This window comes from Oncorhynchus keta, chromosome 2 (genome assembly GCF_023373465.1).
Source record: "Oncorhynchus keta strain PuntledgeMale-10-30-2019 chromosome 2, Oket_V2, whole genome shotgun sequence".
NCBI lineage: Eukaryota > Metazoa > Chordata > Actinopteri > Salmoniformes > Salmonidae > Oncorhynchus > Oncorhynchus keta.
In genome coordinates this window covers 46,860,114-46,876,807 of record NC_068422.1, presented here as the reverse complement: position 1 = coordinate 46,876,807, position 16,694 = coordinate 46,860,114, and the positions used below count along the sequence as shown (strand labels likewise).

Here is a 16,694-nt window from a genome sequence, read left to right as displayed (position 1 = left end):
ATACTTGTTTTGCCCCACTGTATGTAGATACTCCATCAAAAAAAGAAGCAGTTTCCAGCTACAATAGTAATTTGCAACATTGACAATGTCTGCACTGTATTTGTGATCAATTTGATGTTATTTGAATGGACAATTAAACAAATATATATTTAAAAAACAAGGACATTTCTAAGTGACCCCAAACGTTTGAACGGTAGTGTATGTACATATAGGTAGAGATAAAGTGAATAGGCAACAGGATAGATAATACACAGAAGCAGCAGGGTATGTGATGAGTCAAGAGTTAGTGCAAAAGGGGTCAATGCAGATATTCCAGGTAGCTATTGGTTAACTATTTAACAAACTATTTAGCGGTCTTATGGCTCGGTAGTAAAAGCTGTTCAGGAGATTGTTGGTTCCAGACTTGGTGCTTTGGTAAACGCTTAATGTACGGTAGCAGAGAGAACAGTATGACATGGGTGCCTGCAGTCTTTGACAATTTTTACATCGCATTTTGCCATGTCTCAGTGCATGGAATGCAATATCAACACACAGAGAGACTTGTAGCCTAGTGCATATTCTGAATGATAAATTCAACTCACTGGTGTGGAGAGGATGTTTTTCCCTGCAAGCGATCTAAGACTGGAATTCCAGATTGAATCAAATCAGCAATAATAGTGTTTACTGTTTCATGCTACAACCACTTTACAGAGCCCCAAACTATTGTACAACATTATTTGACTCGGGAATAGAAATACGTTGTTTAGCCCTGTGTGACCAAAACGTGAAATATTATGAAAAAATTGGTCCTCTCTGACGTTTCTGTGCACCTATCCATTTCAATCATCTAGTTACATTACGAGTACAGTCATTTCCTCCGTCTTCTACACTGTTCCTGTTGCCCCTTTCCTCTGCTGTGGTTCTGTCTAAGCACTGCCATATGAATGGATTAGCTATGTACAAAATGTTGAGCGGGAAGAATCCACGGAGGATTAGCTCGTCTTGCAGAGCAAGACATGCAAACCAGGCCTGATGCCTTTTGTGTGGCGCCGCTGCAGTACCCTCTCAGTAACGGCCTGTGTGCCCAGGTCTGATCTGGTGGGTGGCATCGTGGGCATAAGTTAATAATGAGGCGCCTGCCGAGGGGGGGGAGGAGCATCAAGATATCCCTTCCCATGTTTTATTGTAGACTTGGCACTGTGATCTGTGCGTGGTGTGTTGGAGGCAGAGGAACTTTTTAAGATAAGCAGGGCGGGTGAGTCAGAGAGAGGTCTGCTGGCCCCCTCCTGTGCCACTGTTAGCTGCTGGGCACACCTGGGCTTCACACACACAAACAGAGAGCTCCTGCCTGGCACACGCCACAGGGTGGGGCCAGTGGAGGCCCCTCATGACACCCACACAACATGCACTCCAACAGGGCAGCAGCACCCTCCAAGCCCCCCCTGGGCCTTCGCCCATCATGACATACCAGTCAGATACACTGTAATTGCAAATGTGTGGCTTTCAGCTACACTTAGTTTATTTTCCATCTTCAACATCACACAGCGGCATGATCCTTTTATTACTGCTTATCTGCAATGGAGAATGATGCCCGCATCACATGGGAGCTTTGCCAAATGATCCACATTCCCAGTTACAATACCAGGGTTACAGTAAGCTCATTATTTTACAGTAATGGATAAGGTTGTACTGTGTCTACAGTACAATAGCATACTAACAGGATCACGCTAGGCTTTAGAAATGGAGATTGTTGCCTGTAGATGTTTCTGTAGTAATAACCTGAATTAACCGTGTAACTGTGCCTCTGATGTCCAAAGTTTTCTCAAACTGCTGTCAGAATGTTAGATGCTCCTATTGTACGACACCAACAAAGCAACTTATCGTGCCGGTCCGTTTTTTGCCAGTGACAGATTTTCTTTTCTCTATTTTCACAGTAACCTTTGACCACTTCCAGATTCTCCGGGCCATTGGGAAGGGGAGCTTCGGAAAGGTAATGAAGTCAGAGCTCTGACTCTACTCTCTATCTGCTCTTTGTGCGTACATTTGTTCCTGGGAGGAGTGACCGCTACGCAGCTCGAAGGCTTGGGGGAGATCCAGTACCTCCAACCAGCCAGCTACAGATATGTGTGTGAGCTTTGCGGGCAGGCGGTGGCTGCCACTGCTCAGGACCCTGGGTAACTCTGTGGCACTAATTACCCCCTACAATCATTATCCTCAACGAGGAAGCAGAGACGGTCTGGTAAAGTGGGCCTGAAGTAATTACTTTTTGAATTCTGATGAATCTAAACCGCAGCAGTTAATTAATTTAGCTGTGGCTGCATTTTTGTTTCTTTTAAATGTAATCTCGTGTCAGCTGGGATGTAAGTAGATTTGACTCGCTGTCTCATATCTCATTACAGACAATGTAAGATAGCTCAGATCGTTGTTTTGCTCAATGCTTATCTTTGTGTAATGAAATGCCAATAGGGAAAGTGTGTGCGTGTGTGTGTGTGCGCGTGTGTGTGTGTGCGTGTGTGTGTGCGCGCGTGTGTGTGTGTGTGCCCGTGTTGTTTTGAAACTAAATACCACAACTCTTCAAATCCCACCTCAAGTGACATTATGGGCTTTTATTGGTACTCTAGTGCAGTAGACTCAGTTGAGTATAGTTTGCATTCGATGTGTGGAGAATAAATCAGTATGGTCATGCACAACAATGTATGTATCCAGCCACACTTTATAATCATCAACGATATAAAAGGAGGACTGTGGTTGTGCTACGTCGGTTGAAAAAAGCTTATCTGCAGTTTGACTCTAAAATATCATGACGACTGATATTTGTTCATTATTCTCGCTGTCGACGCAAGCCCCTATGCAATCTTTCCGCTTTGCTCTCATCAAAATATTTTTTTTGGGGGGCAAAATAAGTGTCTCTTTTATACAGAAAGTCAGCCCCGGCTGCAGAATACATTACCATCTGAATTGATGTTCATTTCACTTATTGCTTCTTTCCCTCAAGCTGCTGTCACTACCCTTATGATGTTAGAGGGAGTATGAAATCCACAGCACCCAGCTAGGGCTTTAAAGGCTGAGCCATTAGACACACCAGGCCATAGACTAGTGTCCAAAAGGGTATTACATATCACTGGATATGAGAACCCAGAGGGAGAGGAGCCCTGACAGTTATGTCTCTCTCACACACGTACATGCTGACACGCATGCCTGTATGCGCACACACACATGGGTACACACACATACACTTTTACAAGCATTAAACACGTACAGTTGAAATCAGAAGTTTACATACACCTTAGCCAAATACATTTTCACAATTCCTGACATTTAATCCTAGTAACAATTCCCTGTCTTAGGTCAGTTAGGATCACCACTTTATTTTAAGAATGTGAAATGTCAGAATATAGTAGAGAGAATTGTTTATTTCGGCTTTTATTTCTTTCATCACGTTCCCAGTGGGTCAGAAGTTTACATACACTCAGTTATTATTTGGTAGTATTGCCTTTAAATTGTTTAACTTGGGTCAAACGTTTCGGGTAGCCTTCCACAAGCTTCCCACAATACGTTGGGTGAATGTTTGCCCATTCCTCCTGACAGAGCTGGTGTAACTGAGTCAGGTTTGTAGGCCTCCTTGCTCGCACATGCTTTTTCAGTTCTGTCCACAAATTGTCTATAGGATTGAGGTAAGGGCGTTGTGATGGCCACTCCGATACCTTGCCTTTTTTGTCCTTAAGCCATTTTTCCACAACTTTGGAAGTATGCTTGGGGTCATTGTCCATTTGGCAGACCCATTTGTGACCAAGCTTTAACTTCCTGACCGATGTCTTGAGATGTTGCTTCAATATATCCACGTAATTTTCCGTCCTCATGAAGCCATCTATTTTGTGAAGTGCACCAGTCCCTCCTGCAGCAAAGCACCCCCACAACATGATGCTGCCACCTCCATGCTTCACGGTTGGGATGGTGTTCTTCGGCTTGCAAGCCTCCCCCTTTTTCCTCCAAATATAACGATGGTCATTATGGCCAAACAGTTCTATTTTTGTTTCATCAGACCAGAGGACATTTCTCCAAAAAGTACCAACTTGGTCCCCATTTGCAGTTGCAAACCGTAGTCTGGCTTTTTTATGGCGGTTTTGGAGCAGTGGCTTCTTCCTTGCTGAGCAGCCTTTCAGGTTATGTCAGTATAGGACTCGTTTTTACTGTGGATATAGATACTTTTGTGCCTGTTTCCTCCAGCATCTTCACAAGGTCATTTGCTGTTGTTCTGGGATTGATTTGCACTTTTCGCACCAAAGTACATTCATCTCTAGGACACACGATGGCTGCGTGGTCCCATGGTGTTTATACTTGCATACTATTGTTTGTACAGATGAACGTGATACCTTCAGGTTTTTGGAAATAGCTCCCAAGGATGAACCAGACTTGTGGAGGTCTACAATTTTTTTTCTGAGGCCTTGGCTGATTTCTTTTGATTTTCCCATGATGTCAAGCAAAGAGGCACTGCGTTTGAAGGTAGGCCTTGAAATACACCCACAGGTACACCTCCAATTGACTCAGGCTAATTGACATCATTTATCAGAAGCTTCTAAAGCCATGACATAATTTTCTGGAATTTTCCAAGCTGTTTAAAGGCACAGTCAACTAAGTGTGTGTAAACTTCTGACCCACTGGAAATGTGATACAGTGAATTATAAGTGAAATAATCTGTCTGTAAACAATTGTTGGAAAAATTGCTTGTCGTGCACAAGGTACATGTCCTAACCGACTTGCCAAAACTATAGTTTGTTAACAAGAAATTTGTGTAGTGGTTGAAAAACGAGTTTTAATGACTCCAACCTAAGTAAACTTCCAACTTCAACTGTAGATGTTACCAAGTAATTGGCCTTCAGGTAACCTTGCTTGTAAGTCTTGTAAACTGTAACATGTTTGGTAAGTTGGTCTAACCTTCAAGTAAATGTTTGTAGCCCACAACGGGCATGGATGAGATGTTCGTACTCTGAAGCAGACCTGGGTTCAAATACTATTTAAATTATCTCAATTACTTTCACATACATTTTGAGTATTTAGATATGTTTTGTTTGAAAAGACAAGTACTTGAATATGGGAATATATTTGAAAATACACTTGGAAAGTATTGGCATGTATTTGAAAATACACTGACTCAAATCCACTCCTATGCATTTAACCCAGATATTTAGAAATAGTATTTGAAATAAGTATTCCAATAGCCTACTATTATTAGAAAATGCTTTTAAATACATCCAATAGAAGTAGTTGATTCGGGACACATTATTTGAAAATACTCAAAGTATTTAAATAACAAACAATCAAATACACATGTATTTAAACTAAGTTATGCTCTGTTGTAAACTTTGTTTTTTAGTATTTTACCCATAAAGCATGAGTCCTCTACCTGTGGTGTTTTTTGTCATTTATCATCTTTCATCTGACTCTTCGTGTGTGTGTTTGCAGGCTAGGTTGTAGATAACACTTCCTTGTAGCTCAGGGTCTGATTGTAGATATGTGATGGGAAGGTTGTGCAGGCAGACGGACAGAGGGACATATAGCTCAAACACTCGGACTCAGACTTCCAGACCAAGTTTGAACAGTTTGGAGGTCATCTTGCCTCGACCATGGGGAGCTGTGTGATGTAGCTGCACTTGGTATGCATGCTATTACAGAGCAGCATGGTCTTCCTACCAATAGGGGACTGTCACACGGGGGGAATGTGCTGACCGTGTGTTTGTGTGTGCTTTGAGGTGTGTTTTGTGGTGTTTGGGGTTTCACAGCACGAATGGGTCTTTTCCTCCATGTTTTATACCAAAATAGTCCCTGCCGTGTGGGTACTTGTGCGAGCCAGGCATCTGTGGGGAACGAAAGGAGGCTCTCAGTGGGAGAACTTTTTGGAGCTGCGGAACCCCACCGAGACCACCTCTACACTGGCTATCTAAAAGACATCCTCTTTGGGCGCTGATACAGGCTCTTGTGCCTGTCCGCTCCTGCATGCGTACACACACACACACACACACACACACACACACACACACACACACACACACACACACACACACACACACACACACACACACACACACACACACACACACACACACACACACACACACACCGCTGCTGTCCGTAGGAGTGGCTGCCTTCCCATCTTCCTGTGATGGGTGGTAGTAATAGAGGAATTGGAGAAGGAGAAAGGTCTGATTATTTCTCCCGGTCGCGATGGAGAGTGACGCCGTCCTACTTGTGAGGCCGAGCAGCCTGCCGTCCCCTATGGCGAGGGGAAATGGCCCACATACGGGCTGCGGAATAATTGCCTCTCCCCCTGTTGCTCGCTGTGCTCTCTGGTCCAGGAGTGGTCCATGGCGCCACTAGACTCATTAAGGCCCTTGCGACTGCTCTGTGTGTGAGAAGAGCCTCCACATAAAGCCATCCCAGCGTGGGGACCACCACCTGAGACGGTGACAATAAGACAGAGACTGCTCCTTAATGGCAGCAGGTATAGATTGACAACAGTCTCAGCCTCTCAGTGGAGAGCAGGGCACAGGAAGGTCAGGGGAGAGATGTCAGCGATGTCACAGAGCTTGGTTAAGGTTGCGTTGACAGCGGAGCTCAGCTGGTGGATTCACAATGTAAAGGTCCCTCTCGAAGTGCTGTGCGAAGACTCGTTATGATATGGCTCCTGTGGCGGACTGGCAGTGACAGTGAGCGGAAACCGAGAGGCAGGGGGACTGGAGGAGGGGGATAACAGACCAGAGAGATAACATGCAGAGAAAAGGACACACAGACAGGGCACACAGATGGGACACGCAGACAGATAGGGTTTTGTGCTGCTGACGTGTCTGTCAGATTGTATGGTAGGTATCCACATTGCCTGTCTCCAGAAAGGTCAGGGTGATCACTGATGACAGGGCTTTGTGACTGGTTCTGTATCAGGCGGAACAGCAGGATATGGCTGTGTCTGAAATGGCACCGTATTCCCTGTACAGACCGCTACAATACCCCATAATGTCAAAGAGGAATTGTGCTTTTAGAAACGGATACAAGTTAATGAAAAATTAAAAGCTGGCTGTCTTTGAGTCAATAAGTATTCAACCCCTTTGTTATGGCAAGTCTAAATAAGTTAAGGAGTAAAACATTTGCATAACAAGTCACATAAAAAGTGTGCAATAATAGTGTTTAGCATGATTTTTGCATGACTACCTCATCTCTGTACTCCATCTGTAAGGTCCATCAGTCGAGCAGTGAATTTCAAACACAGATTCAACCACAAAGACCAAGGAAGTTTTCCAATGCCTCGCAAAGAAGGGCAACTTTTGGTAGATGGGTAAAAATAACAAATAAACACATTGAATATCCCTTTGAACAAGGTGAAGTTAATAATTACACTTTGGATGCTGTATCAATACACCCAGTCACTACAAAGATAAAGGAGTCCTTCCTAACTCAATTGCCGGACAGGAAGGAAACTGCTCAGGAATTTCACCATGAGGCCAATGTTGACTGTAAAACAGTTAGAGTTTAATGGCTGTGATAGAAAACTATTGGTGGATCAACAACATTGTTGTTACTCCACAATACACATCTAATTGACAGAGTGAACAGATGGAAGCTTGTACAGAATAAAAAATATTCCAAAACATGCATCCTGTTTGCAACAAGGCACTAAAGTAATATTGCAAAAAAATGTGACAAAGCAATTACACATCCTGATTACAAAGTGTTCTATTTGGGGCAAATCCAATACAACACATTACTGAGTACCATTCTCCATTATTTCATTCATAGTGGTGGCTGCATTATGTTATGGGTATGCTTGTAGCCGTTAAGGACTGGAAAGTTTTTCAGGATAAAATAGAAATGTAGGGACCTCCCGAGTGGCGCAGCGGTCTAAGGCACTGTATTGCAGTGCTAGAGGCGTCACTACAGACCCGGGTTCTATCCCGGGCTGTATCACAACTGGCCATGATCGGGAGTCAGGGTTAGGGGAGGGTTTGGCCGGTGGGGTGGGGTTTACTTTTCTAATCGTGCTCTAGCGACTCCTTGTGGCGGGCCGGGCGCCTGCAGGCTGACCTTGGACGTCAGTTGAACAGCGTTTCCTCCGACACATTGGTGCGGCTGGCTTCAGGGTAAAAAATAAATAAATTTAATACATTTTAAATTCAGGCTGTAACTCAAATGCGAAAAAGGGGTGTGAATACTTTCTGAAGGCACTGTACATAAACATTGAGTGAATAACAGTATATACAGTTGAAGTTGGAAGTTTACATACACTTAGGTTGGAGTCATTAAAACTCATTTTTCAACCACTACACAAATTTCTTGTTAACAAACTATAGTTTTGGCAAGTCGGATAGGACATCTACTTTGTGCATGACACAAGTAATTTCTCCAACAATTGTTTACAGACAGATTATTTCACTTATAATTCACTGTATCACAAATCCAGTGGGTAAGAAGTTTACACACACTAAGTTGACTGCCTTTAAACAGCTTTAAACGGAATATTATGTCATAGCTTTAGATGCTTCTGAAAGACTAATTGACATCATTTGGGTCAATTGGAGGTGTACCTGTGGATGTATTTCAAGGTCTACCTTCAAACTCAGGGCCTCTTTGCTTGACATCATGGGAAAATCAACAAAAATCAGCCAAGACCTCAGAAAAACAATTGTAGACGAGTCCTATATCGACATATCCTGAAAGGCCGCTCAGCAAGGAAGAAACCACTGCTCCAAAACCGCCATTAAAAAGCCAGACTTAAGGTTTGCAACTGCACATGGGGAGAAAGATCATAGTTTTTGGAGAAATTCCCTCTGGTCTGATGAAATAAAAGTAGATCTGTTTGGCCAACAGGATGCATGTTTTGGAAAAATGGGGAGAACCCCAACCCAACCGTGAAGCATGGGGTGGCAGCATCGTGTTGTGTGGGTGCTTTGCAGCAGGAGGGACTGGTGCACATCACAAAATAGATGGCAACACGAGGAAGGAAAATTATGAGGATATATTGAAGCAACATCTCAAGACATCAGTAAGGGAGTTAAATCTTGGTCGCAAATGGGTCTTCCAAATGGACAATGATCCCAAGCATACTTCCAAAGTTGTGGCAAAATGGCTTAAGGACAACCAAGTCAAGGTATTGGAGTGGCCATCACAAAGCCCTGACTTCAATCCTAAAGAGAATTTGTGGACAGAAATGAAAAAGCTTGTGCTGGCAAGGAGGCCTACAAACCTGACTCAGTTACACCAGCTCTGTCAGGAGGAATGGACCAAAATTCACCCAACTTATTGTGGGGAGCTTGTGGAAGGCTACCTGAAACGTTTGACCCAAGTTAAACAATTTAAAGGCAATGCTACCAAATACTAATTGAGTGTACTTCTGACCCACTGGGAATGTGATGAAAGAAATAAAGGCCGAAAGAAATCATTCTCTCCACTATTATTCTGACACTTCACATTCCTAAAATAAAGTGATGATCCTAACTGACCTAAGACAGGGAATTTCTACGAGGATTAAATGTCAGGAATTGTGAAACTGAGTTTAAATGTATTTGGCTAAGGTGTATGTAAACTTCCGACTTCAACTGTAAATGGATTATGAGGTGACCAGCGTTCAATGACTGTATACAGTGCTTTTGGAAAGTATTCAGACCCCTTGACTTTTTTCACATATTGTTACAGCCTTATTCGAAAATGGATTTAATATTTTTTTCCCTCATCAATCAACACACAATATCCTATAATGACGAAGCAAAAACAGGTTTGTAGAATTTTTTTGCTAATTTATTAAAAATCAAAAAACTATCACATTTACATGATTATTCAGACTTTTCACACAGTACTTTATTGAAGTACCTTTGGCAGCGATTACATCCTCAAATCTTCTTTTGTATGATGCTACAAGCTTGGCACACCTGTATTTGGGGAGTTACTCCCATTATTCTCTGCAGATCCTCTCAAGCTCTATCAGGTTGAATGGGGAGCCTTGCTGCAAAAGCTATTTTCAGCTCTCCAGAGATGTTTGATCGGGTTCAAGTACGTGCTCTGGATGGGCCACTCAAGGACATTCAGAGACTTGTCCCGAAGCCACTCCTGCATTGTCTTGGCTGTGTGCTTAGCGGCATTGTCCTGTTGGAAGGTAAAACTTTGCCCCAGTCTGAAGTCCTGAGCGCTCTGGAGCAGGTTTTCATTAAGGATCTCTCTGTACTTTGCTCCATTCATCTTTCCCTCTTTCCTGACAAGTCTCCCAGGGCTTCCCGTTGAAAAAGATTCCCACAGCATGATGCTGCCATCACCATGATTCACGGCAAATGATGGTGCCAGGTTTTCTCCAGACGTGAGGCTTGACATTCAGGCCAAATAGTTCAATCTTGGTTTCATCAGACTAAAGAATCTTGCCTTTTGGCAAATTCCAAGCGGGCTGTTGTGCCTTTTACTGAGGTGTGGCTTCTGTCTGGCCACTCTACCATAAAGGCCTGATTGGTGGATTGCTGCAGAGATGGTTGTCCTTGGTACCACCTCTCTGACCAAGGCCCTTCTCCCCTGATTTCACAGTTTGGCCGGGCCGCCAGCTCTAGGAAGAGTCTTGGTGGTTCCAAACTTCTTCCATATGAGAATGATGGAGATCACTGTGTTCTTGGGGACCTTCAATGCTGCAGATCTGTGCCTCGACACAATCCTGTCTACGGATAATTCCTTCGACCTTATGGCTTGGTTTTTGCTCTGACATGCAATGTCAACTGTGGGACCTTATATAGACAAGTGTGTGCCTTTCCAAATCATATCCAATCAACTGAATTTACCACAGGTGAATTTTAGAATACAGCTGCAACGTAACTAAATGTGGGAAAAGTCAAGGCGTCAGTACTTTCTGCACTGTACATGTGACATTTTTGCAGGGCTGAGTACCGGGCAGGTAGCTGGCTAGTGATGGCTGTTCAACAGTCTGATGGCCTGGTGATAGATGCTGTTTCTCAGTCTCTCGATCCCGGGTCTGATGCTCCTGTACCGTCTCTGTCTGCTGGATGGTAGCAGAGTGAACAGACCATAGCTCTGGTGGCTGATGTCCTTAATGATATTTTTGGCGGACTTCCATTGACACTGAGTGCTGTAAAATGCTGGAGGGCAGGCAGTGTCCCCCGCGGTGATGCGTTGGGCTGACCGCACCACCCTCTAGAGAGCCTTGCGGTTGAGCGGGGTATAGTTGCCATACCAGTTGGTAGTACAGACAGACAGATTGTTCTCCATGGTGCTTCTGTAGAAGTTTGTGATGGTCTTGGGGGCCATGCTGAATTTCTTCAGCCGCCTGAGGTTGAAGAGGTGCTGTTGTGCATTCTTCACCGACGTGTCATTGTGATTGGAACATTTCAGGTCTGCAATGATGTTCACAACAAGGAACTTTAAGCTTTTGACCCTCTGCACTGCAGCCCTGTTGATGTGGATGGGGGTTTGTTCCCTCTTCTGTCTCCAGTAGTCCACAATCAGCTCCTTTGTTTTTTTTGCGTTGAAGGAGAGTTTATTTTTCTGGCACCACTCCTCCAAGGCTCTCACCTGCTCCCTATAGGTTGTTTTGTCGTTGTTGGTAATCGGGCCTACCACTGTTGTGTCGTCAGCAAACTTAATGATTGCATTGGAGTGGTGCGTAGCCACGCAGTCATGGGTGAAAAGGGAGTACAGGAGGGGGCTGAGCACACATCCCTGTGGGACCCCCGTATCCAACCTAACATACTATTACAGTATTGTAAGGAACGGTTTGAATGACTAGAGATTAGTCATATTATATTTTTTCCAAATATCCCAGCTAAAGCGTAAAGCTGATTTACTAAGGGTTTTCTTCTCACACAGCCATAGTTGTGCGCAACGAATAGTAGTCTATAATTTATTGACTGCTGGCAGGCTGTTGTTTGGACCTCCATACACTTATATCCACAGGATGGTGTAAAGGAACTAGTAAGATGGGAAAGCTCTTTCATTCTTCCCCGGCACTAGGAGGGCGACAGTTCCTGAGAAAACAAACTTTCCTGTTAAGCTCTACTATCTCGCTCTGAGGCCAAGCTCAAGCAGTCAAATGGAGGCTGTTTTGTTATTAATGACTATGGCAGCCTTAAAAGTGCGTCATGTAGCTCTGAAAATGGCCCCCGAGCTCGGTAAACATTTTCCTCCCGCCTGTCACTAGCGATATAAGGGAAGATGGCGAGGGGAATGAATTAAATAAAGGGGATTATTTACTCTTCTCTCTGTGACTGACAAGATCATCAGAGCCTGAAAACATACAGTATTTGCCTTGCTCATCACTGCCTCTCGACAAAACAGACAGCTAGAGCCCATGTTACATCCTATTGTTTGTTTGTGTGTGTGTCTTGGCGTATGTTATTTTATGCTTACATCACTCTCTGTTTCAATCACGTCCTACTTCTGTTTGCATACAGTATGATATGCGCTACACTATTATACTGACAAAACCAAACCTTATCCCTCTCACGCAACACCCCGTCTGAAACCCCAATATGAGATGTTGATATACAGTATGTGAGCACTTGTGTTTCCCCAGAAACAGGAGCACATAGTTTAAAAGTCAGTTTAGGGTCTTTGAGGAAGTTCTTCCCTCTCACCTCTTAAAGCAGTGGTCATCAACCGGTCAATCGCGACCGACTGGTCAATCTAAAAAGGCATTCCCAGTCAATTAGCAAATATTTCTGTAGAAATGCCAACGATAAAAGCCTTGCACTTCTATTATTATGATTTTTTTGTCATGCACTGTAGGTGTTCCCATTTTTAAATATAACATTTTTCTGAAGGGGCACTCCACCTACCCGATTGACCAGGAGAGCTAAATCAGGAGAGGTAAATCAAGTGTGCCTTCTGCGTTGGCCAATCGGATAGCTCAAATCACTGTGCCTACAACTTCCACGACCGCACAGCAAAGTTTGATACTAGCCTTCCTGAGATGTAATAACTTTAAAAAACCATGATCAGGGCGAGACTGTCAAATAATACAGCAAAGGGCTGCTGTTTTTGAGTCACTTCATGTTTGTGTTTATTCCACACTTTTACAAAACTTAAAACATGCTTCTCCCTACTTCCACTCACTCTACAACGAGCACTGCAGCTGCAATGAATGAGTAGCCAAGCGTATGCCTGCATTTTTATTGTTAGCAGCTCGTTGTGTCTATTTTATCGAGGCATATTTTACTTTCTCTGGTCATAGGAACAACATTCATTTGTGCATGAGGCAGAAATAATGTGGTGCGATGCAGGTTTTGCCATCAGGTGGATGATGTGTCCCCTCTCCCTAGTCAGTCTCACCTTTGGAAAGGAAAGAGCAGGGACCGTAAGAGGTGGACCCTCTGCTGCTCTCTCCCTCCTTCCTGTGAAACTGACAATCAGATGCCGGTACAGTAAAATGGATGCAGTCCAGTAATATCAAAAAGCTAATTATTTGCTAAATATTTCAATTGATTTATGCTCAGCTGTGCTTCACATGTAGTACAATTGATCTATTTTGTTATCAAAGCTCTAGTCTTTAAATACAGTATAATAGGGTCTGAGAAGAACAATATTGGCAGGCCAAGCATTACCAATATGCTGTGATAATGTTTAAAGCCTACTGCACGAACCTCATTCCTACATAACCATTTTTATTAGGTTAATGTTGGTTAGGCTTAACATTTTTAAGTCCTGTTTCAAAAAAGAACCTGGCGGTAAGGTCTAGGCTTGCTTTTTAAATCCAAAAGTAATCTTGACTCAGAAAAGGTTGGGGACCACTGTCTTAATGTAACAACATAGTGTGGTTAAAGACATAAGCTGTGTTCCAATACTCATACTAACTGCACTAACCCGTACTATTTGTGACATAAATTGAGTATGTAGTATGCTTAATGGTCATAGTATGGATATAGTTAGTATGCCAAAAATTCCTGGATGTCATACTAAATTTGCCAAAATACGAAGTATATAAGCAGTGGACACGATTTCCCTGCTTTTAGGGCCCATAATGCAATTCTTCAAAAAATGAGCGTGGCTTCACAGCGTTTTCAGATTTGAAGAAAATGGCGCAAAATATGCAGCTGAAGTCCGACGAGAGCGGACACAAATTAATTAAATTAATTAATTATGACAAATGTTAAGAGAATATTGACCAATGTAATAAAGTAATGGCTTTTCAAATAAGTTACATTACATGTGATGTTGGCCGAGAATTTGTTAGCTATGCTATCCTTACGAACCGCATACATTACAGCAGTATGTACCTGTAGGTTAGCTAGTTACGTAACATTAGTTGGCTTCTAATACATCGAACTTGCCAGGCAGTATATTAACCATAATCTAACTAACTACCCAACGTTTATTGACTTGATTATTCACGTCATTCTTAGCTAAGTGGTATAGTTGTGGTGTGTTTTCAATGGACAATGTTAATTCTGCCTATCTACTCTTGATTTCAGAGCACTCTCGTCTGAGTGTACCAGAGCGAATAACTGATGAATTTATGAACGCTCAACACCCGTTGAATATATGGCCGGTGCAAGTAAGCGTCTGCAAAAAAAGCGCAATTAAATTGTTGCCAGCAGCACAATTACAATCACCAATGCTCTGGACAACATGAAAACAGCTTAACCAGCTCCGCTGGGGTGAGTAAAATTGTCAGAGTGAGGTGTCATTTGTGTCTGGAAATGGCTAACAAGCTAGCCAACGTTAGAAAGTTAGCTTTGGTGCTTGACTGTCGTTGTGAGGTCAGAACGCTCGGATCAACCCTCCTCGGCCAGAGCGTCCAATTACACGCTCCAAGAATTTACAAACGGACAATCTGACAACGCGCTGGATTTACGAACTCACAGAGCGCACTCTGGCACTTCAGATAGAAATTATGAACACACCTGAAATTGTAAATTGTCTAGCTCGTCATTTGTTATGCTATCAAGCTAGCAAGATGTTGCATAGCAACAGCATCAACTTCCGGGAGACTAGTATGCTCAACTGAAAGGATACCGTTCGTTTACAGTATACGAAAATGAACTAATAGTATTGTTAGGTTCTACATGAACCAAGTAAAAGTCACAGTTGATTAGTAAAGCTTAAACCAATTTTATTCACCCATTGGGTTATACAGCTGCATAAGACATGGTTCCACCAGTGGTAGTATATATACCCCAATTTGGGGTGGAATCTCCTCCTCCTCTCTAAATATTACATTTTTGTTGCTAGGCAGAAAATTAAGTGAGGGCAATAAACTGTTCCTTCTCCCTTAACGTCACCTGACCTGACCTCGGACCCCTTCCTCCCTAAACCACATCTCCACTCTGATCAGTGCCTGCCAACATCTTTCCTTCGTCTTTCCTACATTCCCAGCTTAATTGCCTCCACCATATACATTTCTCCTACAGATAACAATTAAACTTCTGGTGTAGACCCTAGACTATAGCACTCAATATTTCAATAGGATACCTGATAATTAACACTATTCCAAGTTTAGGAGTCAGAACCCAGAATCCATCAGTATGTAGTATATACTCATTAAGTATGTAGTATACAGTATGTTAGTGTGGGTATTCAAACACAGCTTTCGTAACTTAGTTGTAGTCACGATCTGGTTACCTATTAGTACAAACATAGTTATGTTTTTGGGTTATTAAATATTTATAAATTATTTCCATATCTTCTAAACTACCCACAATGCACTATTTCTCAATGTCATATAGAGGATTTACTATGTGCTACCAAGTTCGTATGCTAGCTCAGTAGCTAGCTCAAGCTGGCTAACACTTAGCCACACCATGCGCTTCACGGGCTTTGTGGCTGTGTTATCTAGTGGGAACCTGTTAGCGCGGCAGGCCATGGGCCCCTCAAAGCGAAAGAGACAATCATACCTGCTTGCTCTAGTTGTGTAATACCTCGTCTGTTCTCCTTTTTGTTTTGTCAACTTTTACGGCATTTTCTCTGAAGTAGGCTACGGGACCATTGTAACTTTTCCCACCTTGGCTTAGTGATAGCGTGCTAGCTGCCAGATATCTGGAATCTATCTATTTTGGATTCGCTATATAGTTATTGGATTTCCCTGACTCTCCCTTTGGCTGGTGTAGACGCCGCCTCACCTTTGCTTTGGTAGTTACTCAGCCTGCACATTTAAAAAAAAAGTTTTACCATCGGAAGGACCCAGCCAACAATCTGTAAGTCTCTGCTCACTTTTTGCTTTTGATCTGCAGTTTAATTTATGTTATACATTTTAAGTTATTTATTTTGGAGTTTACGTTATAGGGAATAGGCTGGTTTGCGGGTCCTCCATATTACATTACACCCTGGAAAAACATTTCCCGACATGACTTCGGAATTATGATATGTTTTATGTAATAATTTTAAAAATATAAACGTGAGTTGTAACTTGCATTGGGACTTTTGATGCGTATACTAATGCAAATCCATATGTTACATGTGGTTACATTTAAGGCTTCTTACCCTTTAAGACAGGTGCCTGATGCTGTTCACGTTGTATGTTTTTCCTCATCTGTCCTAAAACAGCTGCTGCTTGGTTCACTTGACACTTAGCTGACCTAGAACAAGACAATCCTAGGCTTCCTGACTCCACTAAATTTAATAGCCAACCTTTTTTTCCTCCTTCACCACACCGAGGGCTCCCTGGAGTTCTGGGCTGTGACAACAATTGATAGGGCAGCGGAATCAAAGGGATAGGCGTTCTTTAAAAGGTATCATCCTGGGCC

The 16,694-nt window shown here is 42.9% G+C and overlaps 1 protein-coding gene across 1 annotated transcript in view; it reads left to right on the top strand.

Moving 5' to 3' along the window:
* Positions 1-16,694, top strand: part of LOC118401414 (serine/threonine-protein kinase 32C-like) — a 90,691-nt gene that overhangs the window by 33,709 nt on the left and 40,288 nt on the right. The window contains exon 2 of the mRNA XM_035798900.1: positions 1,914-1,969. Within this exon, the coding sequence (XP_035654793.1) occupies positions 1,914-1,969 (56 nt within the window). The remainder of the gene's footprint in view (positions 1-1,913; positions 1,970-16,694) is intronic.